The following is a 25,259-nucleotide window of genomic DNA, read 5'->3' as shown; positions in this document are numbered from 1 at the left end:
TCTTGAAAATATTTACCGAACGAACAAGCGAATACATTATAATGCTCGTACAAAAAGTTTGGCTTTTAAGGTTCTGGGCAGAGTTTGAACTAGGGAAACAAAAATCATTCCGAAGAGAGGGAGAAGGCGCGACCGGCCAGGCCGCGCCGCGGAAAACGTGGGGGCACCCCTTTCCGACCGTCCATGCACCCTCCAGAGGTCCCGAAACCCTTGCGGTGGGGCGAAAGACGCTACCCTTCCCAGATTAGGAACCATTTTGGGCTGCAGACGCCACTTCTCTGTGTAGTCCTTGCTTTGTTAATACAATTCCTTTCGCAGCTCTGAACCACGCCAAATCTCTGAAGCGATAGGAGAACACGAGGCGCCGTCGAGGGGCGGCCAGAGCTTCCCCGAAAACCCCCTGCGCCGCAGGCTGCCCGCAGTCTCGCCGCGCCGACCTCCCCATGATGGCGGCTGCCGGGCGGGGAAGCCGAGCCGTGCGTCGCGTGCGTGCCTCCTCCCTCCCCTCCCCCTCCTCGGCGGCGGCAGAGGCGGCAGCGCTCGCCATTGCCGCTGGTGGCAGGAGGCTGCGAGGAGCCGGCGCGGTCGCAGTCTCCACGGCGCAGGCCCACGGTAGCGCAGCCGCTCTGAGGTGAGTGCCCTACCGCGCAATCTCCAGCTATTTCAGCCCCGGCGCAGCCGCAACACGCCGCCCGCCCGCCGGCCGGCCGGCCCGCCCCGCAGCCGGCACCCTGCCGCCCCCGGCTCCGGGCCTGGGCCCCCGCCGGATTCGGCCCGCCTGGGGCTGGGGGCCCCGGCCCGGCCCAGTCAAACCGCCACCCCGAGGATGCGCAGGCCGCACTAGGCCCCAGGCGTCCTGGCGGGCTCGGGAGGGAGACGCTGCCCTCCCGAGAGCCGCAGGGTTCCGGCCTCCGCTGCCGCCAGAGACTCTAGGGGCCGAGGCCTCCTTCCCGCCGTGGAACCCGGAGCTCGGTCTTCCGCGGGCTCGGGGGCGGGCGGCCCGGGAGAGCGCGCCGGGCCCGGCTGGGGAGCGGGAGCGGGAGGTGGGCGGGCTGCGCGGGTCCCGAGCCTCGGCTCGGCGCTCGCCCCCTCGGCTCTTCCCGGGTCTCGCCCGCGAGCGGCGCGGCGCAGCGGGGCCGGGCGGGGCGCGGGAGCTGCTGTCTTCTGCGGGAGAGAAGGCAGGCTGCTCGGGCGACCTCCGGAGCTGCCTTCCCGCCGGGGTGGCGTGGGCTTGTTACCCAGGTAGACTGGGGGACGCTGGAATATGGCGCGTTGCCCACCTTCTAGCAAGTTGTTAGGAAGCGGCCCAGGCGGCAGTTCGAGGCAGAGGAGGAGGCGCAAAGTCCTTTTGTACGCAGAAATAAGGAGCGACATTGTTTCTCCCCCAGCGAAGATGCGCCTTCCGAGGGGCCTCGGTTCCTCTGTGCCTGGGGTGATGGTCCTCTGGGTAAGAGGAGAGTGGCGCGCCCTTCGGAAGAACCGAACCTTTGCTTTTAGAAAGGCAGGGGCTCTGTGGTGGTCTTGTGCATGGGATTCTCCTCTATCACCAGCCTTTCAGGGAACTCCAGGGTTTGCTGTGCGGTGCTGTCCACCCCCCTCACCTGTTGTTTCGTTTGTTGCTTCTGGTCCTGAAGTTTCTAACGGTGCATCTGACTTGTGCCCACCAAACTTGAAATTGTTTAAAAATTTTAATGTTTTTAGGATTTCAAATGGTATCTGCTTGGTAGCTCCAACCAGTTGGAGGAGCTGTTGCCTGTTGTCCAACCATTCTTCCCAACCATTAAATTAGAATACTATATATTGTTTACTTTAGAGCAGGTGTCATTTGTGCTAGATTTTCTATGGTCAGAGAAAAATTCCCACTTTTATGAGCGTTCAAAGACCATGTATTGGGAGAAGTGAAGCTTGGACAGTGCTCAGTAGAATGGGAACAGCTTTTGTCCCAGGACGACTTCTGTGCTCACTATGGATCTTTTCCCTGTCTCTTGAGTAGTACCTTTTTCTTTGCCCTTGAACGGTAAATTACTGTACGGTACCTCACTTAAGGGGAGGCGGGGGTGGAGATGCTGTTTATGTTTTGGTTTTTTGATTCTGTAGTATATTGACTCTCCAGAAGTGTTTGAAAGTTCTTGACAAGTCATCCTGTAAGGTAGTGAAAATATGACTAGTTCTTTCTGTGCGTCTGTGTAATTTCCTTTTGAGTGCAGAAAGAAACAAAATTATCATACATAGTGTATTTAACTTGGGTCCTAAAATGTGCAGAATTTTTTCGTGTGAAGGCTTTTTTTCTTTTTTTGGTGATACTGGGGATTGAGCCCAGGGCTTGCTTTCACTCCTAACCACGTTCCTAACCCCACCCCCTACCCCCTTTTACATTTTGAGACATGGTCTTGCTATGTTGCCCAGGCTGGGCTCGATCTTGCTTCGATCCTCGGGCCTCAGCCTTCCAAAGTGCCAAGATTACAGGCATGCTTACCTCCACCAGACTGTCAAGGAGCTTTTAAATTAAAAAAAAAAATTTTTTTTTTTTTGGTTCCGGGGATCGAACTCGGGACCTTGTGCTTGTGAGGCAGGCGGAGAAAAAATTTTTTTTAATTTTATTTTTTTGTAGTGCACTGGGTTCCATCCAGTGAACATATAGTTGCTCTACCATTAAGCTACAGCCTAGCCAGTTTTTTTCTTCTGGCAGGAGTTAGACTATTTATTGCTTTCAGAGCCCTCCCCCAACAAAAACAACAATCAGATTAAGAATAACTGTTTACTTCTTTGAAGTCCTTTGATTTCATCACAGTCTCAAGCTGGGCATTATAGGAGGGAAAATGACATTTTGCTTGAAAATAATTTATCTCCAAGCCAGAAGTTTTCCTGGAAATACTTAAGTTTTAAAGGAATCAAGGTCCTGGAGTTAGAGAAGGAACAGTAGGTTTATGAGCTAATGAGGGGCCTTGTCCAGATACACAAGGGATTAAAGGAGAAAAGATTCCAGATTTTCCTCTCAATTTATGTATAGTGTAGTGGAGCTCCAAATTGTATTTTGTTTTATTAAAGCATAATTTGCATCCATCGGTAATTTAGAGAGCTGAAATCCAACTTCCCACTATTTAAATATCTGTGCATCTGTTGTCTGTATTTTACTGTAGGTTCCACCAGACCCCTTCATTTTCTCGAGAAGCATATTATATGGAGTAACCACAAGTGGGTGGCTATTTTAAGAGATATTTAAGCTTCTTGTGTAGTATTAAATTTTTATACCTTATATGTAGTAAGCCACTAACTAAATGTTTCTTGGTAAATTGTAATAATAATGAAAAGCAGTTATTGAAAATTAAATTGTTTTCATATTTGGAAAGGTGTGCTGATTTTTTTGGTTTCTAGGTGGGAGGACAATGAACTGTCAGCCTTTAGAAACCTACTCTCCAGAAAGTTAATGTGTAAGACTCCTTCTGTCAGATGGTTTGGCTTTGTTTTACATTTTTGTGGTACTGGGAATTGAACCTAGGGCCTTCACACTGAGTTACCCCCTCCTTTTATTTCTTAATTTTGTAACAGAGTCTTGCTAAGTTGCCCAGTTGAGACTCGAACTTGTAACTTGTGATCCTTCTGCCTCAGCCTCCCAAGGGCTGGGATTGCAGGTGTGTGCCACTGGGTCTGGCTCTGTCTGATGCTTTAGACAAGCCCAGTGCTTCATGCTGAATGAAGCTCACTTATTCATCCAGAGTTGAAGGGTGAGGGGGATCTTTTGTGGGCACTTGAGTTTCACAAACGCCTCCTCTGACCTCAAGAGTGTAACCTGCACTCTTTCTGGCCTGTAATCTGTCCAGGAAATGGGATATTTGATTTTATGTTTGTATATGACTATGTGTGGTGCTTATTAATACATATATAAATAGTATTTGGAAAATCAATCCTAAAAATAAATATCAATCTTTGGTTTTGTGAAAAAAGCATTTCAGAAAATGCTATACTACAGGAAATTTTCTTTCTATTCTTTCATGTTTTCTTTGAGAGTTAAAGCTAGCATTTTTAACCTAAGCTTATCTAAATGTAGTTTCCCATGAATGTTTAAAGTGATTTAAAAAAAAACACCTCACTTGTTTAGTTTCTTTTAGAAATATTTTATTTAGACCAAGTCTAATGTCTTTGAGGATACATGTTAATTTTTGAGTGTTTTGTATTATAAATTACTCCCTGTTAATTAGGGAGAGGATTGTCCAGTTTCTTTTTTTTTTTGGTACCGGGGATCGAACTCGGGTCCTTGCGCTTGCGCAGCAGGCGGCGAAACCACTGAGCTAAATCCCCAGCCCAGATTGTCTACTTTCTTGAGTATTCATTTAATACTTTTGTTAAAATTCTAAGGTGAGCAGTCTAGAAGAGAAATAGTAAAAGGAGTTGAAACAAATCAGTTTCAGATGTTTCTGGAAGATTATAACCACATTGAATTATTGGAAACTTTCAACCGTGGAGCAGTAAAAATGGTCAAATTAAAAATTTGAAGTTATTTTAATGATATGGACAAAACTTGGAAAATGAATTTTTGACAGCTTAAGGAAAATAAGTGATATATATATGTGTATATATATATATAAATATGTAATATATATGCATACACACATTTTTTTTCCTAAAGTGCAGAATTGGGGTAATGTGTTTTCAGCCTTATTGAGTGCAGTTTGTTTACCAAGACATCAAAAAAGGCTTCATTATGTAGTCTTTATGGCTAATGCATCCTAAAATGTGAACATTTATGAATTATGAAGTTAAACCTTGTGAACTGAAGAAACATCAGAAGTATAACTTTTGGTGGGGGGGGGCACGTTTCTTTGAGACAGGTTCTTGCTTTGTAGTTTAGGCTGGCCCTGAACTCACTATGTAGCCCAGGCTGGCCTTGACTCTTGCCAGTCCTCCTGCCTCAGCCTCCCAAATGCAGAAGTATAACTTTTGTAAAATGTTAAAAAGTGCAATAAAAAGCAAACCAGTTGCCCTTATGGCAGGCCTGCCACATTTGTGATCCCTAGAGGAAAATACTATAGGTAATATATCACTCATAGCAGTCACTTTTAAAGACAATCTAACCATAAGGAATCTTGTCTTGTATCCCAGACAGGGTACTTTGCCTTGCCCAACCACAAAACAGTTTAATGGAGGGAGGGTGAGAGAGTGTGTGTGTGTGTGTGTGTGTGTGTGTGTGTGTGTGTGTTTATTGAGGGAGGTTAAGTGGGGAATGAGAGGGAAAGGAAAGTAGATACTGGTAAAATAATCTAGTTTGAATAGGTTGGGACGATCACTGGAATTTTGGGAGTATTTTTAAAAGCTTTTATATGGGTCATCAGTTTAGTGATCTAGATTACCACTGTTTATGGTAATTGCATTTTTATTATATAAGCATAGCATTTAATACAGATACCAGTTTTTATGATAACAAACATCAAGAGTTTCTCTGATTATTTATTTTTTTATCTTTTTAAAAAAAAATTTTTTTGGTACCGGGGATCAAACTCGGGTCCTTGCACTTGTGCAGCAGGCAGTGAAACCACTGAGCTAAATCCCTGGCCCTAGAGTATTTATTTATTTATTTATTTATTTTTGGTACTGGGGATCGAACTCAGGACCTTGTGCTTGCAAGGCAGGCACTGGAACCACTGAGCTAAATCCCTGGCTCATGCTGATAATTTAAGTGGACATTTTCTTAAGATCTCTAAGTGACATCTGTTGGAGAAACTATGCTGGGCCTTTTCAGTATTTTTTTTGAAGAATGAACCTTGTATGCATATACATTATGACCATTCTTCCCAGTTACTGTTGGTAATTGTAAAGTCTTTGCTGTTTAGATTTTGAGTCTGTTTTGTTGCTGCTACTGAATGTTAATGTGGTTAGGATGGCAGCTAAACCTACAAAGAACAAGAGGAAGTGAGGAAATGTCCCCTTGAAAGATTGCTTAAAGCTATTTAAGCAGTGGACTAGATACAAGGGAGCAAGGGATCAAGGGGTCTAATTCTTGTTTTTTGTTCAAAAGAGGGTGAAGCATATCCTCCTTAAGATATAAACATATCCTCCTAAGTGTGTCCTCACTTTGGAGTTTTGCCATTCATTCCGTAGACATTGATTAAGGGCATTCTGTATTCCAGGCATGTGCTAGGTGCTAGAATCACAAACCATGGACCTTCTCTAGGAAGGAAGAGTGGACTTAATTAGATATAACACAACTTGTTGGAAACGAAAAGAGTAATTTGGGACTAGGAAGGGAAAGAGGAATTTCTTCTGGGAAGAGGACAGTGATGGAAGGGAGAGTAGGTGAGATTAGGGAAGACTTCATGAAAGGGGGATTTGAGAAGAACTCTGAAGGGTGAGTAGCTGTTTTACTGATGGAAAAGAAGCTAGAGGAAGGGCGTCAATAGTGGAATTTGAGAAATATCAAGTGGCTTTTACTGTAGTTGTAGAGTAGTAGGAAATGAAGCTGGTGAGGGAGTGGTTTAATTGGGAAGAAGTTTAATTGTAATCCCATCCTCTCAAGTATGGTGTTCATTCTATAGGCATTTGAGACCATAAAAGGTTTGAGTAGGAAATCTCTGATTTTTAATTTTTAAAAATTACTATTATTGCACTGCTTGGAAATGAACCTAAGGCCTTGCACATGTGAGGCAGGGCCACACACATACTATGCAAGCACTCTACCACTGAGTTACAGCCCCAACACTTACTCTGGTTTTAAAAGATGACAAGACTAGGGCTGGGGATTTAGCTCAGTGATTCTGCTACCTGCCTCGCAAGCACAAGGTGCTGAGTTCAATCCCCAGTACCAAAAAAAAAAAAAAGATGCCAAGAATATTGGAAGAGATACCTTTGGGACTTGTGATGTAAGAGGAGATAAATTCTGGAGATGATTTTTACTTTACAGTTGTCAGGTCTGAGTGACTGTTGAGTTCAGGATGTTAGAGATTATAGTCTGGTTAGTGAACAATGATGCCTTTAGGATAGAGAATGGATAGGAAGAACAATTTGAAGAGGAAGGTATGGTGGATTTAGTTATCTGTAAGAATGGACTGGACCTCAAAGGGGCATGGAGGTTAATTTCCGTTAATCAGAATAAGGTCATATAGAAACTGACAATAGTGTGATGTTAGAAGTGAGGAAAAAAACTGGGCCAGGGATTTAACTCAGTGGTTCTGTTGCCACCCTGGCAAGTGCAAGGTCCCCAGTTCAATCTTCGGTACAAAAAAAAAAAAGAAGTGAGGAAAAAAACTAAGTGTAATGTGTGGGGGGAGCTTATCATCTTCTGAGGTTCAAGTGGAAGAAGAGAGGCCAATGAGGGAAGTTGAAAAAGAATGGCTGAACAGTTAAGATAATGCTGTAGGGTGAAGAAGCTCCAGATTAAGAGAATCTTGGAATGATACATTTTTTTTGTTTGTTTCGGTACTGGAAATCGAGCTCGGGTCCTTGAGCTTGCACAGCAGTCGGCGAAACCACTGAGCCTAAATCCCCAGCCCCAGATGAAGAGAATCTTAACAGGAAAACTAGCCATGTGTGTTTATTAGTTTTCTTGCTCCTGAGACAAAATACCAGACACCCAAAGTTAAAAGGGGAAAGGTTTATTTGGCTCACATTTTTTTTTTAATAGCAAAACATTTATTGGTACATTTTAGACTTACATAATAGCATTCATCATAGGGAATTTGCACCTGTACACGATACCTCCCTTGGCACACAGTTGTAGAGGTTTCGCTTCATAGTTGACTGGCTCCAGTGCAGGGTGGTATGGCAGAGGAGAAACAGTATGGCAGGCAGCAAGGCACCAAGGAGCAAGCTGTAAGTGGCAAACTCTTTCTGTCCCTTATATTTATCCAGGCTCACACCCAGTACTCATACCCAGGAAGGGCCTTCCTATTTTCCACTCCTGTGTCAAACCAATCAGTGAACTAATTTTTTTTTTCAGTGAACTAATTTAGTAATCACACACCCTTGATCCCAGCATCACACATTCTAGATCCAGCCTCCTCTGAAATCCCCACCTATGACCACCTGAGGCTTTGGGGGGACATCTAGATACAAGCTATAACACTATGTGAATTACTACTGAGTTCATTGGGATACAAACTGGCTTTGGCATTTAAGATGCAAAAGAAATTTTCTGAATGTATATGTATGTATTGTTTTGGCAGACATCATGATAGTTTAGACACAGATTTCTGGATCATTATTAAATAGTGCATCAGGCCTTTAAACCCTATTTAATAGATGACCCATGATTAGAAATAGTCCCGTTCTTCCCCTTTTCTTATGAGATTGGTAACTTCAAAGTTTTAGGGCACCTGGTGACAAGCCTGCCCCCAAATCTCACCGTATTGTTGGGTTTTTTAAAACGTTAAAAAAATTTTTTTTATTAGTACATGTTTGTGGTACATAATAATCACATTCCCTGTGGAGAATTGGTACATGTACATAACACATCTCAATTCTTGTATTCCCTTCCCCTCCCTTCCCCTGCATTTTCGTTGTTTTTTTTTTTTTTCTCTGGTACGGGGCATCGAGCTCGGGTCCTTGGCTTTCAAGGCAGGTGGTGGAACCACTGAGCTAAATCCCCAGCCCCTCGCCTGCATTTTCTTAAACTATTTTAAAGGTCTTAAATTTTGAGAATTAACGAATTCATTTGAGCTGCCAGTTTCTTAAGAATTCCTATTGAGTTTTGGGTCATAAGATATTAAATACAGGAGTTTTAAACTCAGAATTTATAGTTTAGGAATTCAGTGATATATTTTGACCATGTGACCCTGAATATCTTGAAATTTCATGAAAAGTTTTGTGTGAGTATGTATGTGATTTTTCTTTGGAGAGGGTCCAGTCTCACTTTTTTTTCTTTTGGTACCGGGGATCGAACTTGGGTCCTTGCACTTGTGCAGCAGGCAGCGAAACCACTGAGCTAAATCCCTGGCCCCAGTCTCACTTTTATGAGATTCTTCAGATCTCTTAACACAGAAAACTCAAGTGCCTTTTCAGTAATGTTAATGATTAAATCAAGTGTTGGGTGAAATCAGTTACCTTGACTACTGAGATAGATCAAGGGAAAGAAATTTGGAGAGTGCCTCAGGTGAGGAACTTTGAAAATATGAGGCTCATCTTACAGTTGGGAGTAAGATCACCAGAAGGAAAATAGCATCAGGGGAAAGAGTAATGAATTTCAGAATTTTGCCAAGTTTCCCTTTTGGATTCCTTGTTTCTTTATACTGTAGGACTTAACACTAGTATAAAACTATTCATGTACTGTAAGTACAGTAGACTTTGGGGGAGGGGTCAAATTTCTATTGTTTTAAAAGAAATTTTTTTTTTTTTTTTTTTTGAGACAGGGTCCTGCTGTATAGTTCAGGCTGGCCCTGAACTCACTGTTTAGCCCAGGCTGGCCTCAAACTTGTGGCAGTCCTCCTACCTCAGCCTCTCAAGTGCTGGGATCACAGGTGTGTGCCACTATGCCCTGCTGAAAGTCCGTTTTGAAAGAAAACAAATTGGCTCATAGATTGTACTTACAGGAAAAAATTTACTTTTAAGTTAGGAGTTGCTTATATTTTGGAAATTTTCTAAAGTGCACATGTTTCAATCTAATAACATGGGGTAAGACACTCCTTTTTTAACTTTTCTGATCATGAAATGAAAATATTATTGACTTATTCATAAGGTCTTTGTAAAATATGATTTTTTTGGTATAAATGGTAATCTAACCCAGGACCTTGGGCTTGCTAGGCCAGCGTGTGCCACCAGCCCCAATCTCCACACATTTCATTGCCATCCTTACAAGTAAAATAATGCCAATTGGCATTGTTTTATAGACTGTCCTTTAAAAGTAGTACTGGTAAGTTGAAGAAAGATATGAATAAATATGTAATCGTAAATGTAAATTTATATTATGTAATTTGTAATTAGCTTGTGCTTGTGGGTTACCTTTTGTTTTATTTTATTTTTTTGGTACCCAGGATCGAACTCGGGTCCTTGTGCCTGCTCAGCAGGTGGCAAAACCACTGAGCTAAATCCCTGGCCCCGGGTTACCTTTTTAAAAAAATTAACATAATTGTACATATTCTCCTCTAGCTATTTTGAATTGTATAATAATTAGCAATACTTACCATACTATGCTATAGAACACAAGAACTTAATTTTTCTAATTGTTTTTGTACTGTTAACCAAACCTTCTCTTTTCCCACTACTGTTCCCAGCCTCTAGTAACCACTACTCTATCCTCTACTTCTGTGTGATCACTGTCTTGATTATGATTTATGAGTGAGAATCCCAGTGTCCTTCTATGCCTGTCTTCATTTAATGTCCCCACCTTCATCCATGTTGTGATCTTTGTATTCACTTCATCTAAAAAAAGAACTAGAGTGTTTTGTCTTTTCTTTTGGACATTTTTTTTTTTTTTGTACCAGGGATTGAATTTGGGACCTTGCGCTTATGAGGCAGGCCACTGAACATTTTTTATTTTTGGTCTTTCATTAGACAATTATGAAATAAAATTTTTGGTAATCATCCATATAAATATAATGTGGGCTGGGTTGTAACATAGTGGTAGAGCACTTATCTAGCTTTTGCGAGGCCTTGAGTTCCATCCTAGCACTGGAAAAAACAAAAGCAACAACAAAATAAAAATAAAAAAACCAAGTAGTCCACAAATTAAAAAAACCAGCCAAGGTCTGCTACACAGGAGCTCCGTCATACAGCTCACATATTTTGTTTTTTGGACCAGGTCTCACCCTATAGAGTAAGCTGGCTTTAAACTCACTGTGTACCAGAGACTTTCTTGAACTCGTGATCCTTCTCCCACATCCTCCTGAGTGCTGGGATTACAGGCATGTACCACTTTGCCTGGCACAACTAGCATTTTGACTCAGAACTTGCTTCTAGTCCTAATTGTAAGGAAGAAATGACCCTGATGTATCCCAGTTAGGTGACTGAATGTTGAATATTTTGCCTTCTTTAATTTTTGGCTCTGAAGTTTCATCTAAATAAAAATTACTTTTAAAATTAATTCTGAGTCAGTGTTACAATATGTTAGACAGTAAATATATTTTTCTCTTTAATGTAAAAAGACATGATGTGGGGCCAGGGATTTAGCTCAGTGGTTCTGTCGCCTGCCTCGAAAGCGCAAGGTTCCAAGTTCGATCCCTGGTACCAAAAAAAAAAAAAAGACATGATGTTTGCTCATTGTAGGAAAGCAAAAGAAGAAATCTTAATCATAATTCCATCATATATAATATTTTAATATATGATATATGATAATATGGTGAATATTAAATTTAAAATTTTATAGTAAAAGACACATTGCCATTAATCTACCTCATAATACTTACCCTTGCTTCAAACACATATCATTCTTGCCACTTTCTGAAGCAATTTTAAAAGACCTTTTTTTACACTGTCTTTACTTGTGCTGTTGTGGCTGCTTCAGTGTCATTTCAAATGAAAGCTTACCTTTTCAAATGAAAGTTTACCTTTCATTTTCATTTTGACTTTGGGGAAGAGCCAAGCACCTCATGGTGGCAGATGTGGTAAATGAGTGTGAGGATACATTGTAGTGTGTGTGTGTATGCATATGTGCATGTGCATTCAACTATTTAATGGTAATGTCATATACAATCTTCCATTTATTTTGATACACCTTTTTCCCATGGTGATTTAGAAGATCTTTAAGCCATCATAAATATTTGGCCATTTGGGTATACACCTGTACAATACCTCGTATCTTTCAGCAGGAAAAACACTGAAGAGTAAAGGAAGACCTGATAAAATTATCTATGTATAATGAGAATCTGCTCCAAATATTTGTTTCTTTGAGGTAAGGGCACCAAACTCCTGTTCAATTAAAACCATCCTTAGAATTCAGAATGATTTTTTATTTTTTAAAATTTTATTTATTTTATCTTATTGATACTGGGGGATTGAATTTGGGACCTTGCAGTTGCGAGGCAGCTGGTGGCACCACTGAGCTAAATGCCCGGCCCCCTAATTTTTTATTTTTTGCCTGCCCTGGCCAGAGAACCACACTTTGTGAGAATCCATGGCAAAGAGCCTGAGCTGCAGGAACCTGTTCCCTATGAATTTATGGCATAAGATGGGGTTGCTGTTCTGCCATTTAGCACCTAATTAGCAGCTAAGGTGTTCCAGGCCCTGCAGGGTCCCCCAGCTTATGCCATGAATTCATAGGGAACGGGTTCCTGCAGCTTGGGCTCCTTACCATGGATTCTCAGAAGTGTGGTTCTCTGGCCAGGGCAGGCTGGTGCTTCAGTTGAACCCAGGTACCTTTTTTTTTTTTTTGATACCAGGGATTGAACTCGGGTCCTTGAGTTTTTGAGGGAGGCGGTGGAATGACTGAGCTAAATACCCAGCCCAGGTACCTTTCTTTTTGGCTTCCTTATGATCATTTTTCTCAAGTGCTTAATAGTCCTAATTTGCACATTAATTCTCTTGCCTGGTATCTTGTTGTTAACTTGCTTGTTCAGGACAGTGCCAGCAGTATGCTGGGTAACATTGTAGACTGTTCCAGTTTTGCCATGGTAGCATTTATTTGGCACTACTTTTTTTTTTTTCTTTCTTGGTACCAGGGATTGAACTTGGGACCTTTCGCTTGTGAGGCAGGTGGCAGCACCACTGAGCTAAATCCCCAGCCCTGGCATTCCTTTTTAAACTACCTATTCCCTTGGTGTCTGCATTATCATCCTTCTTGTAGATGTCCATATATGTGGCCAAGGGAACAATCCCATGTTTTCTAAAAGGCTTAGAGAACACATACCAGGTTCCTCTCTTTCCCTTTGTGTTCAGATTACTGGAAGATGGCAATTCTGGCTAAAAGGACACACTATAATGTTTTTATGAACTTGCTTTTTTCTGTTTGATGGTACTTGCCACCTTCACCATGTTTTTGATCACACCTCAGAAGGACATGAAAGAGGATTCACAGAACTACTTCAGAAAGTGAAAAGATGGAGCCAGGGATTTAACTCAGTGGTTCCACCTCCTGCTCCAGAAGCGCAAGGTCCTGAGTTCGATCCCTGGTACAAAAAAAACAACCACACAGTGAAAAGAGCAATGGATGGGATGAGTGTGTTCAAAGCAAGGGGAAGTCTTGGGGGACATTAATACATTTGTTTTTTACTATAATAAATTTTTGGGTCCCCCCCCATACAAGAATTGAACTCAGGACCTTGTGCCTGCCAGGTAGGCACAGCACCGCTGAGCTACATCCCCAGCCCTTTTTACTATAATAAAATTTTAAAATGTAAGCATTCAGTATATTTTGATTACCCATTGTGTATGTATAATTCAAAAATATTTTTCCTAAGCACACATGTACATGCAGTACATACACATGCTGTACATTATAATGTAGAATATTTGTATTGTTTTTGACCAAAATGTCTAATTATACTGTGTTTGATACCATTTATTTATTTTTTGTTTTTTGATATCCATTTATTTTTCTTAAAACTTTTTTTGTTTTTGTTTTTTTTCAGACAGGGTCTTATTCTGTAGTCCAGGCAGGACTTGAACTCATGGCGATCCTCCTGGCTCAGCCTCCCTGGCTCAGCCTCGATCCTCCTGGCTCAGCCTCGGAGTTCTGAGATTACAGGGAGATTGCAGATGTGTGCCACCACACCTGGCTATTTTTGGTTTTTTTGAGACAAGGTCGGCTATGTAGTTCAGACTGGCCTTGAACTCACTGTGTAGTCCAGGCTGACCTTGAACTTGTGGTGATCCTCCTGCCTCAGCCTCCCAAGTAGTGGGATTATAGACATGTGCCACCATGCTCGCCTTAAAACATTCTTAATGGGATAATTACAAAAACATTTATTTTAATGAAATTTAAAATTTTCTCTTCAAATACCTATTTATTCCAGGGAATGCTTACTATCGGTTCCGTGCTCTGGTTTTGCTGAGGCAAGAGTAACTTGGAGTAAGGTTGGAAGGGCTTGCCCATGAGAGCTTACATAGAGAAGAATGAAAGCTAAATCCTGGGTTAACCTCAGTTTCATTCATATATTAATTTGCTTTTTCTCCACTCTGCCATCATGGTTCCTGAGCAGAGATTCCTGTCTATAGGATAATTTCTGAAGTGAGAATTTTATTATTGGTTTTTTATTTTATCCTGGGACCTTTTGAGTTATTCCCATTGATAGGAAATTAAGTATTAGTAACAGCAAGAATGTAATAACAGTAGTGTTAAAAACACCTTCATTAGGCGCTGGGGATTTAGCTCAGTGGTTCCGGCGGCTGCCATGCAAGCACAAGGTTCCTTCCGAGTTTGATCCCCGGTACCAAAAAAAAAAAAAACCTTCATTAAAACGATTTGTCTTCTATCTAGAATATATAAAGAACTCAAAAAAATCAGATCCCCCAAATTTAAAGACCCAGTCCAAAAATGAGCACCTGAAATGAATAGACATTTCTCAGATGAAGAAATAGAAACAGCAAATAAATTTATGAAAAAATGTTCAACATCACTGGTCATTTGAGAGATGCAAATTAAAACAAGATTGAGATTCCATCTCCAGAAAGAATGGCTGTTGTCAAGAAATCAATAACAAGTGCTGGATCAATAACAAATGTAGGGCAAAAGGAACCCATCTCCACTATTTGTGAGAGTGTAGACTGGTGCAACCACTGTCTGAAATCAGTGAAACCACACTGAAATCAGTGTGGAGATTCCTCAGAAAACTAAAAGTAGAGGTTCCATTCAACCCAGCTATTCCCCTTCTTGTTATCTTCCCAAAAGAATTAAAACGATCATACCACAGGGATATATGCCAAGTCATGTTTATAGTGTCACAGTTTATAATAGCTAAATTTTGGAAACAGAAGATGTGATTTTTAAAAAATTTTTTTAAAATTTTTTAAAATTTATGTATTAATTGGTACATTTTAGGTATACAATACATTTACATTTATCATTGGGTCTTTGTACCTGAACATGATGTATCTTAGTTCTTATTTTTGTCCCCATTACCTATGCACCCTTCAACCCCACCACCCTTCCCTATTTACATAGACTTTGTTTCCTTTTTTTTTTCCTTTCTCATAGTTTTTCCTTTCCTTTCTTCCCTTTCCCCTTCCCCTCCCACCACCCCTCCACCTTTGGACCTTTTCCCATTTCAAATTATCACTTACTCATTTTAAGCATTTTCATCCTTATTTACACTTTCAGTTTCTCACACTAGAGATACTATTCGGTATTTACACATGTGTGTCCTATTTATTTCACTTAAGAGTATGGCCTTGATATGCATCCATTTAGCTATAAATGACTAGTTTCTCATTCTTTATGGCTGAATAGTACCCCATTTTATAAAAAAACCCACATCTTCTTTATCCAGTTTCCAGTTGATGGGCACTTGGGCTGTTTCCAAACCTTAGCTATTACAAATTGTGCCACTATAAACATAGGTGCACATACATCACTGTGGTATGATACTTTTAATTCTTTGGGGAAGATACCCAGCAGGGGAATAGCTGGGTCAAATGGGACCTCTAGTTCTAGTTCTTTGAGGTATCTCCATACTTATTTGCACAGTGTTTGCACCAGTCTGCACTCCCACCAACAATGGAGAAAGGTTCCTTTCTCTCCAAACCCCCGCCAGCATTTGTTATTGGTTGATTTCTTGATAGCAGCCATTCTTTGTGGGGTGAGGTGGAATCTCAGTATTGTTTTCATCTGCATCTCTCGAATGACCAGTGCTGTTGAACATTTTTTCATATATTTATTTGCTGTTTTTACTTCTTTGAGAAATGCCTGTTCATTTCAGATTGCCCATTTTTGAATTGGGTCTTTGAATCTGGGGGGGTCTGATTTTTTTCAATTCTTTATATATTCTAGATGGTAGACCTTTGTCTGAGGTACAGCTGCTAAAAATTTCTTCCCATATTGTAGGTTGTCTCTTAGCTCTGTTGGTAGTTTCTCTTTCAGTGCAGAAGCTTTTTAATAAGATGAAGTCCCAGTTGTTGATTCTTTGTGCTAGCTCCCATGCTACTGAAGTTTTGTTCATAAAGTCTTTTCCTATGCCAGTGTCATTGAGAGTTCTAACTAATCTTCGAGCAAGTTTACTGTTTCTGTCTTGATATTTAGCTCTTTAATCCACTTCGATTTTAGTTTAGTGCACAGTGATAGGTATGGGTCTAGTTTTAATCTTAGGCAGGTTGAAATCCAGTTTTTCCAACACCATTTATTGAACAGGCTATCTTTTCTCCAATGAGGGCGATTGGCTCCGTTGTCAAAGATGAGGTGGCTGACTATGTCTGGAGTTGTTTCTGCATCTTCTAATCTATTCCACTGATCCTCGGATCTATTTCTTTGCCAGTACCATGCTGTTTTTATCACAGTAGCTTTGTAGTATAGTTTCAAGTTGGGGATTGTGATACCCCTAGCCATATCTCTGTTGCCCAGAATTGCTTTTGCTATTCTAGGTTTTTTCTGCTTCCAAATGAATTTTTGGATTGTTTTCTCTAGTTCTGTGAAGTATATTGTTGGAATTTCAATCAGTATTGCATTAAATCTATATAGTAGTTTTGGAAGTATGGCCATTTTCACTATATTGAGTCCTCCTAACCAGGAACAAGGGATATCTTTCCATTTTCTTATATCCTCTTCAATCTCCTTCAGAGTGCTGTAGTTTTCAGTGTAGAGGTCTTTTGCTTCCTTTGTGAGGTTGATTCCTAGATATTTCATTTTTTTAGATGCTATTGTAAAAGGAATTATTTCCCGAATTTCTCTCTTAATGGGTCTGCTAATTGCATATAAGAAGGCTATTGTCTTTTGAGTGTTGACCTTATATCCAGCTACTCTACTGAATCTGTCAGGTCTAGAAGGCTTTTGACCGAGTTTCTTGGGTCTTCTCTGTAAAGTATCATATCATCAGCAAATAATGACAGTTTCACTTCTTCCTTTCCTATCTTTATTCCTTTTATTTATTTCCCTTGTCTAATTGGTATGGCTAATGTTTCCAGAACAATATTGAACAGAAGTGGTGATAGTGGGCATCCTTGTCTTGTTCCTGATTTTAGCATGAAAGTTTTCAGTTTTTGACCATGTAGTATGATGTTGGCTGTTGGATTTTCATAGATAGCCTTAATCAGGTTGAGATAAAGACCTTCTATTCCAATTTTCTGTAGCATTTTTATCATGAATGGGTGTTGGATTTTGTCAAATGCCTTTTCTGCATCTATTGAGATGATCATATGGTTTTTGTCCTTGACTCTGTTAATATAGTGTATTACATTTATTGATTTATGGATGTTGAACCATCCTTGCATCCCTGGGATAAATTGGACTTGGTCAGGGTGTATGATCTTCTTGATGACCCTCTGTATTCTGTTTGCCAGTATCTTGTTGAGGATTTTTGTGTCTGTGTTCATTAGGGAGATTGGTCTGTAGTTCTCTTTTTGGGTTGGGTCTTTCCCTGGTTTTGGAATCAAAGTAACACTTGCTTCCAGGAAAGAATTTGGAAGCCTTGCTTCCCTTTCAATTTCCTTGATGAGTTTAAAGAGTAATGGCGATAGTTCTTCTTTAAATGTGCTGTAGAATTCAGCAGTGAAGCCATCAGGACCTGGGCTTTTCTTTGTTGGTAAATTTTTTATTACATTTTCAATTTCACTCATTGTTATTGAGGTGTTTAGAATTTCTATATCTTCTTCATTTAACTTTGGCAATTTGTATGTATCTAGGAATCTGTCCATTTCTTTTGTGTTTTCCATTTTATTAGAGTACAGGTTCTCAAAGTAGGTATTGATGATCCTCTGAATTTCTGCTGGATCTGTTGTGGCTTCACCTTTTTCATCTTTAATTGCATGGATTTGAGCCTTTTCTTTCCTTTTTTTGATAAGGTTGGCTAAAGGTTTATTGATTTTATTTATTCTTTCAAAAAACCAGCTCTTCGATTCATTGATTTTTTTGTATCGTTTTCTTAGTCTCCATTGCATTGATTTCTGCTTGGATCTTTATAATTTCCTTTCTTATACAAGCTTTGTGTTTGTTATGCTCTTCTTTTTCTAGGAGCTTGAGGTTCTGCATTAGGTTATTTATCTGAGTTCTCTCTGTTGCCCTAATATGGGCATTCACTGCTATGAATTTCCCACATAGAACTGCTTTCATTGTGTCCCATAGATTCCTGTATGTTGTACTGGCATTATCATTTACTTGTAGAAACTGTCTAATTTCTTCTTTAATTTCCTCTGTGACCCATTGGTTGTTCAGGAGGGTGTTTATTCAATTTCCATGTGTTTGTGGGTGTTCTGTGGTTTCTTATGTTATTGATCTCCAATTTTATTGCACTGTGGTCTGATAATATACAGGGGATAACTTCAGTTCTTTTACATTTACTTAGATTTGTCCTATGAGCTAGCATGTGGTCTGTTTTGGAGAATGACCCGTGTGCAGCTGAAAAGAATGTGTATTCTGATTTTGTGAGGTGGAACACTATAAACATCTCTTAAGTCCATTTGTTCAATAGCTTGGCTCAGTTCTAGAATTTCATTGTTAATTTTTTTCCTAGATGATCTGTCTATTTGTGATAGAGGGGTGTTGAGGTCCCCCACTACAATTGTGTTAGTGCTTATTTGGTTTTTCATGACCATTAATACTTGTTTTGTATAGTTGAGGGCATTTGTATTTGGTGCATAAATATTTAGGATTGTCATCTCTTCCTCTTGGATTGTTCCCTTTACAAGGATGTAGTGACCATCTTTGTCTCTCTTAATTAGTTTTGGTTTGAAATCTACTTTGTCTGCAAATAAGATTGCTACCCCTGCTTTTTTCTGGGATCCTGTCATGTGGAGAACTGTTTTCCATCCTTTTACTTTCAGTCTGTGAATTTCCTTTTGAGTTAGGTGTGTTTCTTGTATACAGCATATTGCTGGTTTTTGCTTCTTAATCCATTCTGTCAGTCTGTTTCTTTTGATTGGTGAATTGAGGCCATTAACATTGATAGTTATAATTGAGAGAGAGAGATTGACTCATTCTTGGCATGATGTTTTATTGTTGGCTCTTTTCTTATTTTCCCCCTTTCCCTTTAGTGCCTTACCTTGGGTGGTGTCTTCTCTCTGTTGGGCCTCATGGAGTTGTGACCTTCATTGTCTTTTTCTAGGATATTGCGTAAAATTGTTCGGAGCGCTGGTTTGGTATTCATGAAATTTCTCAGGTTCATGAAAGTATCTAATTTCCCCATCGATTTTGAAAGATAATTTTGCAGGATACAACATCTAGGTTGGAAGTTATTTTCTTTTAGGGCTTGAAAACTTCACTCCAGGCTCTCCTTGATTTGAGGGTTTGTGTTGAGAAATCTGCCGTGATTCTGATGGGCTTTCCTTTGTAGGTGATTTGTTTCTTTTCTCTAACTGCCTTTAGAATTTTGTTCTTTTGTTGGGTTTCTGGGATCTTAACTATTACATGCCTAGGTGTAGATTTTTTTTTGATCCTGTCTGGGTGGAGTTCTATATGCCTCATTTATCTGTGTGTCCAGTTCTCCACCTCTGTCTGGGAAGTTTACTACTATTCTGTGGACAGTTTTTTTATGTCAATTGTACTTTCTCCTGTTTTTTCGTGGACTCCTATCATTCTTATGTTATTCTTCTTTGCATCATCTACCAGCTGCTGGATTTTTTTTCTCGTGGTCCATTACTATTTTGAAGAGATCTCTGTTTTCATGGTCCTTAACCGCAATCCTGTCTTCTATATCTGATATTCTATCTTCAGATTCCCTTAATCTGCTCTGCATGCTTTCAGTAGAGTTTTTAATCTCCTGAATATCTGTTTGAATCTGTTTCATGGATTCCATTTCTTTCTTCTGTTGGACGATCAAGGTTTCCATTTCTTTCTTATGCTGCGCATTCATGGCTTCCAGCATGTTTCTGAGCTCATCTATTTTTTTTTATCTGTTTCTGCTCTAGAGCCTCTAATCATGTCTTTCACTCTGCTCACCATCTCTGTAGTTATCTGGGAAATTATTTCTGTATTGAATTTTTCTAGAGCCTCATTCATCTGTTTTGTTACTTCCTGTGCTATCAGTTCAGGGTGTCCAGATGGTTGATTATCAGACTTTTCCTCCTTGCTTCCCCCAGAATTTGCCTTTTGTGGGGTGGAAGTCTGAGTTTATGCCTTACTTAAATGTCTTCTCATTTTTCTTTTTGGTACTGTCCTTGGTTTAATTCCTGGATTGATACTTTGAAGTTGCTTATTGTCAATATCTTTGTTGATCTATTTAGAACACTTATGGAATGATTGCTTCTCAGAAGTGTCTTCCAGAAATAGCTGGTCTTTAGGTTTTGAGTCTCTCATGGCTCTGAGGCTGTCTCATTTTCATTATACCAGGAAGGACAACTGATTAGATCAATCACAACACCTTAGCCCAAGTGATGCAGTCAGCAACACAGTAGCATCAAGTACCTCTTAGAAAATGACAATTTGTGGTAGTTATTAATCTATCACCTTTAACTGTGAATTAAATCAAAATCAAGGACCAACCCAACATATGTTTATAGTGAATAAACTCTTCAATATAGCAACTTTACCCTTTGGGATGGGGAGTTAGAAGGAGTTGGGGAGGGAGGAATAGGTAAGTAGGAGGATAGTGGAAAGTTAGCAGTGAGGCCAGAGGGCACAGGTAAGAGAAGGAAAGAGAAGAAAAGAAAGATAAAGAAGAAATATGAATTAGGGGCAGAACAGGAACACAAAGGGAGATGAAGAACAATGTGGGACAGCAAGGGTGCAAGGCAGAGAGAGAAAGAAAAGAGAAAAGAAAAAAATTTTAAAAGAGCAAAGAAGAAAAGCTAAAACAGTAGTGGTAATTTTGAAAATAACAAATAAAAGATAAAAATGAAGGGCCTCCTTCAGGATATGTCTCTGCTGATACAATAGACAATGTGGGCAGCAGTGTGCAGTTACAAGTCAATGAGTCTCAGTAAGCCAGTCACAGACTCGTGAGATTCAGGCAGATTTCTGGCTGCAAGTCACAAGTTGAGCTTCCCGACCTCCTGCAGGGTTGAACTCTGCAAGGTTCTACTGCAGTTTCCAGCTGCCTTTCCCCTGAAGATAGTCCAGGTTCCGTTGGGAGGTGGTGATCCCTCCAACTTACCAAGCACGGTGGTCTGGTGTGCCTTTATTGCAGAGATTCTCTTCACTTTTCCAGTGGGCTTCAGTTTTCATCAGGGAGCCTGAAAGAGGCCCTCTCTCTGGTGTTCACTTCTGCAGCTCAGGACAATGGCCTTTATGCTCCCCTGTGCCTCTGCAGTGTGGATCCAAGTAGCTGTACAGCCAAGAGGCGGGGAGGGGGGGGCCTGTTGTTGCAGGTGCCCGTGCCAAGCTGGAGGCTGGTGGGCATGCCTGGGGGTCTTCACTGGCTCCGGCTCCTGGTCGAAAGTGGGCGGAGCAAGCCAGACTGAGCAGGGCGCATTCAGCTCGCTTCTGCTCTTCCTGAATGCGCTCAGTCCGCCAAGCTGGAGGCTGGTGGGCGTGCCCGGGGGTCCTCACTGGCTCGGTCTCCCAGTCCAAGATGGGATTTTTTTAATACAGTGGAGTACTATGCCATAAAGAAGGATGAGTTTGAGACATTTATAGCTAAATGGATGCACCTCGAGACCATACTCTTATATGAAATAAACTGGACATACATGTTTAAATACTGCATTGTTTCTCTGGTGTGTGTTTGCTTTAGCAGTACATACACTAAAATTGTTTTTCTGGTGTGAGAAACTGAAAATGGAAATAAGGACTAAAATGTATAATAGATATTGGAAAATGGGAAATGTTCAAATGTTCAAATGAGAATGGGAACAAAGTGGGGGGAAGAAGGGACAAGAAAAAAAGAAGGAAAAAGTGGAAACAAAACTTTTGTTAATGAGGGGAAGAGGGGTCAAAGGGAGGGATGGGAAAAAAAGAAGCAAGATGTGTCATGTACAGGTACCAATTCCCTATGATGAATTTTATCATTATGTATATCTAAAATGTACCAATAAATGTTTTGCTTCCAAAAAAAAAAAAGCTTTGTCTCTTGGGAGTTCAAAAAACTAAGTACATAAAATAGGAATATTTATATTTCTGTAAAGTACCATATAATCTATACTCTTCCTCAATGTAATATATATTTCCAATGTTACATAAAGAGTAACTGGTCTTTCTCAAAGTTAGCTTTTTTTTTTTTTGGTACCGGGGATTGAACTTGGGTCCTTGTGCTTGGGCAGCAGGTGGCGAAACCACTGAGCTAAATCCTCGGCCCCTTCTTCTTAAAGATTTTATACAGCAAAGGCTTTTTTATTTTATCTAAACATTTTTTTTTTTTTTTGAGACAGGGTCTCTGGGTAGTTCAAGCTGGCCATGAACTCACTATGTAGTCCAGGCTGGCCTCAAATTTGCTGTAAACCTCAGTGCTGGGATTACAGACGTGCGCCACAGTGCCTGGCAACAGAATTCTTTTTAGAGCTAGTAATGTAACCCAGTTTTCCTGCCTACTTGTTTAGTTTTGTCTTTAATCTCTCTGAAAGTTGGTTTGCTTTTGTTAATTTTTTAAATTTTTAAAAATTTATTTTTAAAATTTTTTTATTTTTGGAGACAGGGTCCCAGTATGTGACTCTGGCTGGCCTTGAACTCACCATGTAGTTCAGGCTGGACTAGAACTCATGGGGATCCTCCTGTCTGAGCCTCTGCAGTGCTGGGAATACAGGCATGACTGTTTTGCTTTTTGTACAAAATGGTAAACATACCTAGGGTAAATAGTTCCTTAGTTACTGCAGTTAATATCTGAAGTAAAGTCATTTTTCATCTAAGTACAGTCATGGATTGCATGATGATAAGGACACATTCTGAGAAATGTGTAAGTGATTTTGTTGTTTTTGGGAGCATCATGCATTGTGCTTATGCTGATCTTGGTGGTGTAGCTCACTTCACACCTAAGCTGTGTGCTATTTGTATTGCTCCTAAGCTACAAGCCTGTACAGCACGTTACTATACAGAATAGTGTAGGCAATTGTAGTATAATGATAAGTATTTGTGTAAGCATATCCAAACAGAAAAAGTACAGTAAAAATAGTGTGTAAAACTTAACAAATACCCACCTATATAAAACACTATGAGTGAAGCTTGTAGAACTGGATGGAACTTGGGCTGGGTGAGTCAGTGAATGGTAGGTGAATGTGAAGGTCTACTGCATTACTGTACACTACTGTAGACTGTTTTATAAACTCTATTCATTTAGGCTACCCTAAATTTTTTTTTTTCCAAGACAGGGTCTCGCTGTGTAGTTCAGACTGGCCTTGAACTCACTGTGTAGCCCAGGCTGGCCTTGAACTCACAATGATCCTTCTGCCTCAGCCTCCCAAGTCCTGGGATTGCAGGCCTGTGCCACCACACCCAGCTAGGCTACCCTAAATATATAAAAAATTCTCCATTAATAAATTAACGCCACTTTCTGTAACTTTGTTATTTTATAAACTTTATTTTTTTGTTTTTTGAGACAGTGTCTCACTATGTAGTCCAAGCTGGCCTTGAACTCATGATCCTCCTTCAGCCTCCTGAATAGGTGGAATTACAGGCCTGTACCACTGTGCCTGGCTAGTTATTGTTTATATTCTTATTCCATAAACTTTTTTTCTTTTTAAAATCTAATTTTTTCTTTTTAAACTCCTTCCTCTTGCCCACAACTGGGATCGAACCCAGAAGCAAGCTGTGCCTTAGCCCTTAAAGTTTTTATTTATTTATTTTTGAAACAGGGTCTCTTTAAGTTGCCTACATTGGGCTTGAACTTTTTTTTTGGTACTGGGGATCAAACTCAGAACCTTGTGCTTGTAAGGCAGGCAGCTGAACCAGTGAGCTAAATCTCCAGCCTCGGCTTGAACTTTTGTTCTCCTGCCTCAGCCTCCCAGAATGCACTAATTGTTTTTAAATTAAAAACTAAGAGGGTCAGGGATTTAGCTCAGTGGCACCGTGCCTGCCTTGCAGGTGCAAGGTTCTGAGTTCGATCCCCAGTACCAAAAAAACAACTAAGACACAAGCAGATTAATCTAGGCTTACTCAGGATGCAGATCATGATGAGTACTACTATTCTCTACCTCCAGATCTTGTTCTACTGGAACATTTCCAGGGACAATAACACACATGGAGCTATCATCTCTACACTGACAGTGCTGCCTTCTGGAACCCCTCAATGCCCCTTTCAGGGCTCTCAAGTATCAGTCACTTTTCAGAAGTACATACATTCAGAGGCCTGCTTGGTTCCTTTTTTTCTCATTGTAGGTTTGCTTGTAAGCAGGTAATACACCATGAACATTCCTATTAATGAAAATCATTTGGTTTGAGGTTCATGTTTTTAAACTTTAGGGAGCTTGTTGAAGTCTGCAAAAACCTTTAAACCCTTGACTTGACTGTGAATTTTCTTGGCTATTCTGTAGGTTATTCTCCTGCCTCTTTGTCAGTGCATTCCTATTCCATTTCCTTTATCATTTATGTTTGACAGTGAAGGTGCTTAACTCAGTATCTTCTAGACATAGCAGGAGGTAGAGAATTTGGGAATAAAAAGGGCAAATGTTTTGTTTTTTAAAATTTTATTTTCAGTTTTTGTATCTGAAAAGAGTGAGAGCAGTAGCAGATTTTCACTTCAGACATGAGCACGGTAGATTGTCTTCAATCTGATGAATTCCATTTTATAGCCAAATAAGTGGTATATACTCAGGGTCCTTTAGATAAATATTATTAATTGGGGGTTATTTAGTACTAATTTAGAGCTTATGGTATAGTAGCAAATCTTTTAGGGTAGCACTCTTTTGAACATTTTAGGTTAAGAATAATGATTTTTTCCTTAACAGTAATTTTTCTCTCTTTTTTTGGTGGTGGGTTTTTTTTTGTACCAGGGATCAAACTTGGGTCCTTGCACTTGTGCAGCAGGCGGCGAAACCACTGAGCCATGGTGGTGGTTTTTTGAGACAGGGTCTCACTATGTAGTTCAGGCTCGCTTTGAACTTACTATGTAGCCCAGGCGGGCCTTGAACTCACAGCAGTCCTCCTGCCTCAGCCTCCCTGGTCCTAGGATTACAGGCATGCGCCACCACACCCAACTATTTCCCTTTCAAATAAAAGATTGTGCAGCTGTTCCATGTAAATAAGTATACTCAGATTTGACCATCAGTGAGTTTCAGAATTCTGCTGCCTAATTCTGGGGTACCTGTTTGTGATACACTACATTCCAAAATGAATTTCCCTTTTCAAACTTGGCCCTGTTCTATTCTTGCTTACCTCAGTGAATAGTGCC

General features: G+C 40.4%; 2 protein-coding genes across 6 annotated transcripts in view; both read left to right on the top strand.

Annotated features, from left to right (window-relative positions):
* The first annotated feature begins 446 nt into the window (after positions 1-446).
* LOC147829609 (uncharacterized) lies at positions 447-25,161 on the top strand. Its single transcript, XM_087204406.1, has 3 exons — positions 447-555; positions 637-1,447; positions 9,339-25,161. Exons 1-2 carry the CDS (start codon positions 447-449, stop codon positions 1,296-1,298), a joined length of 771 nt encoding a protein of 256 aa, XP_087060532.1. The 3' UTR covers positions 1,299-1,447; positions 9,339-25,161.
* Positions 496-25,259, top strand: part of Nrf1 (nuclear respiratory factor 1) — a 152,714-nt gene continuing 127,950 nt past the window's right edge. For 2 of the 5 annotated variants that reach the window (XM_004856350.4, XM_087204548.1), the window contains exon 1: positions 496-631. The gene's annotated coding sequence lies outside the window, so the exon portion shown is untranslated. The remainder of the gene's footprint in view (positions 632-25,259) is intronic. The other 3 variants (XM_004856348.4, XM_021237647.2, XM_087204541.1) reach the window with 2 other exon arrangements.

Source organism: Heterocephalus glaber, unplaced genomic scaffold, assembly GCF_053883595.1.
Source record: "Heterocephalus glaber isolate CG9 unplaced genomic scaffold, H.glaber_assembly_v1.0 deba00000546, whole genome shotgun sequence".
Taxonomy (NCBI): Eukaryota; Metazoa; Chordata; class Mammalia; order Rodentia; family Bathyergidae; genus Heterocephalus; species Heterocephalus glaber.
Note: the sequence above shows the minus strand (reverse complement) of the source record. Positions and strands in the feature narration are given on the sequence as shown.

Coding starts and splice junctions, on each gene's coding strand:
- LOC147829609 (XM_087204406.1), top strand. CDS start 447: ATGGCGGCTGCCGGGCGGGGAAGCCGAGCCGTGCGTCGCGTGCGTGCC. Junction 556..636: donor AGCGCTCGCCATTGCCGCTG/GTGGCAGGAGGC, acceptor CTCTGAGGTGAG/TGCCCTACCGCGCAATCTCC.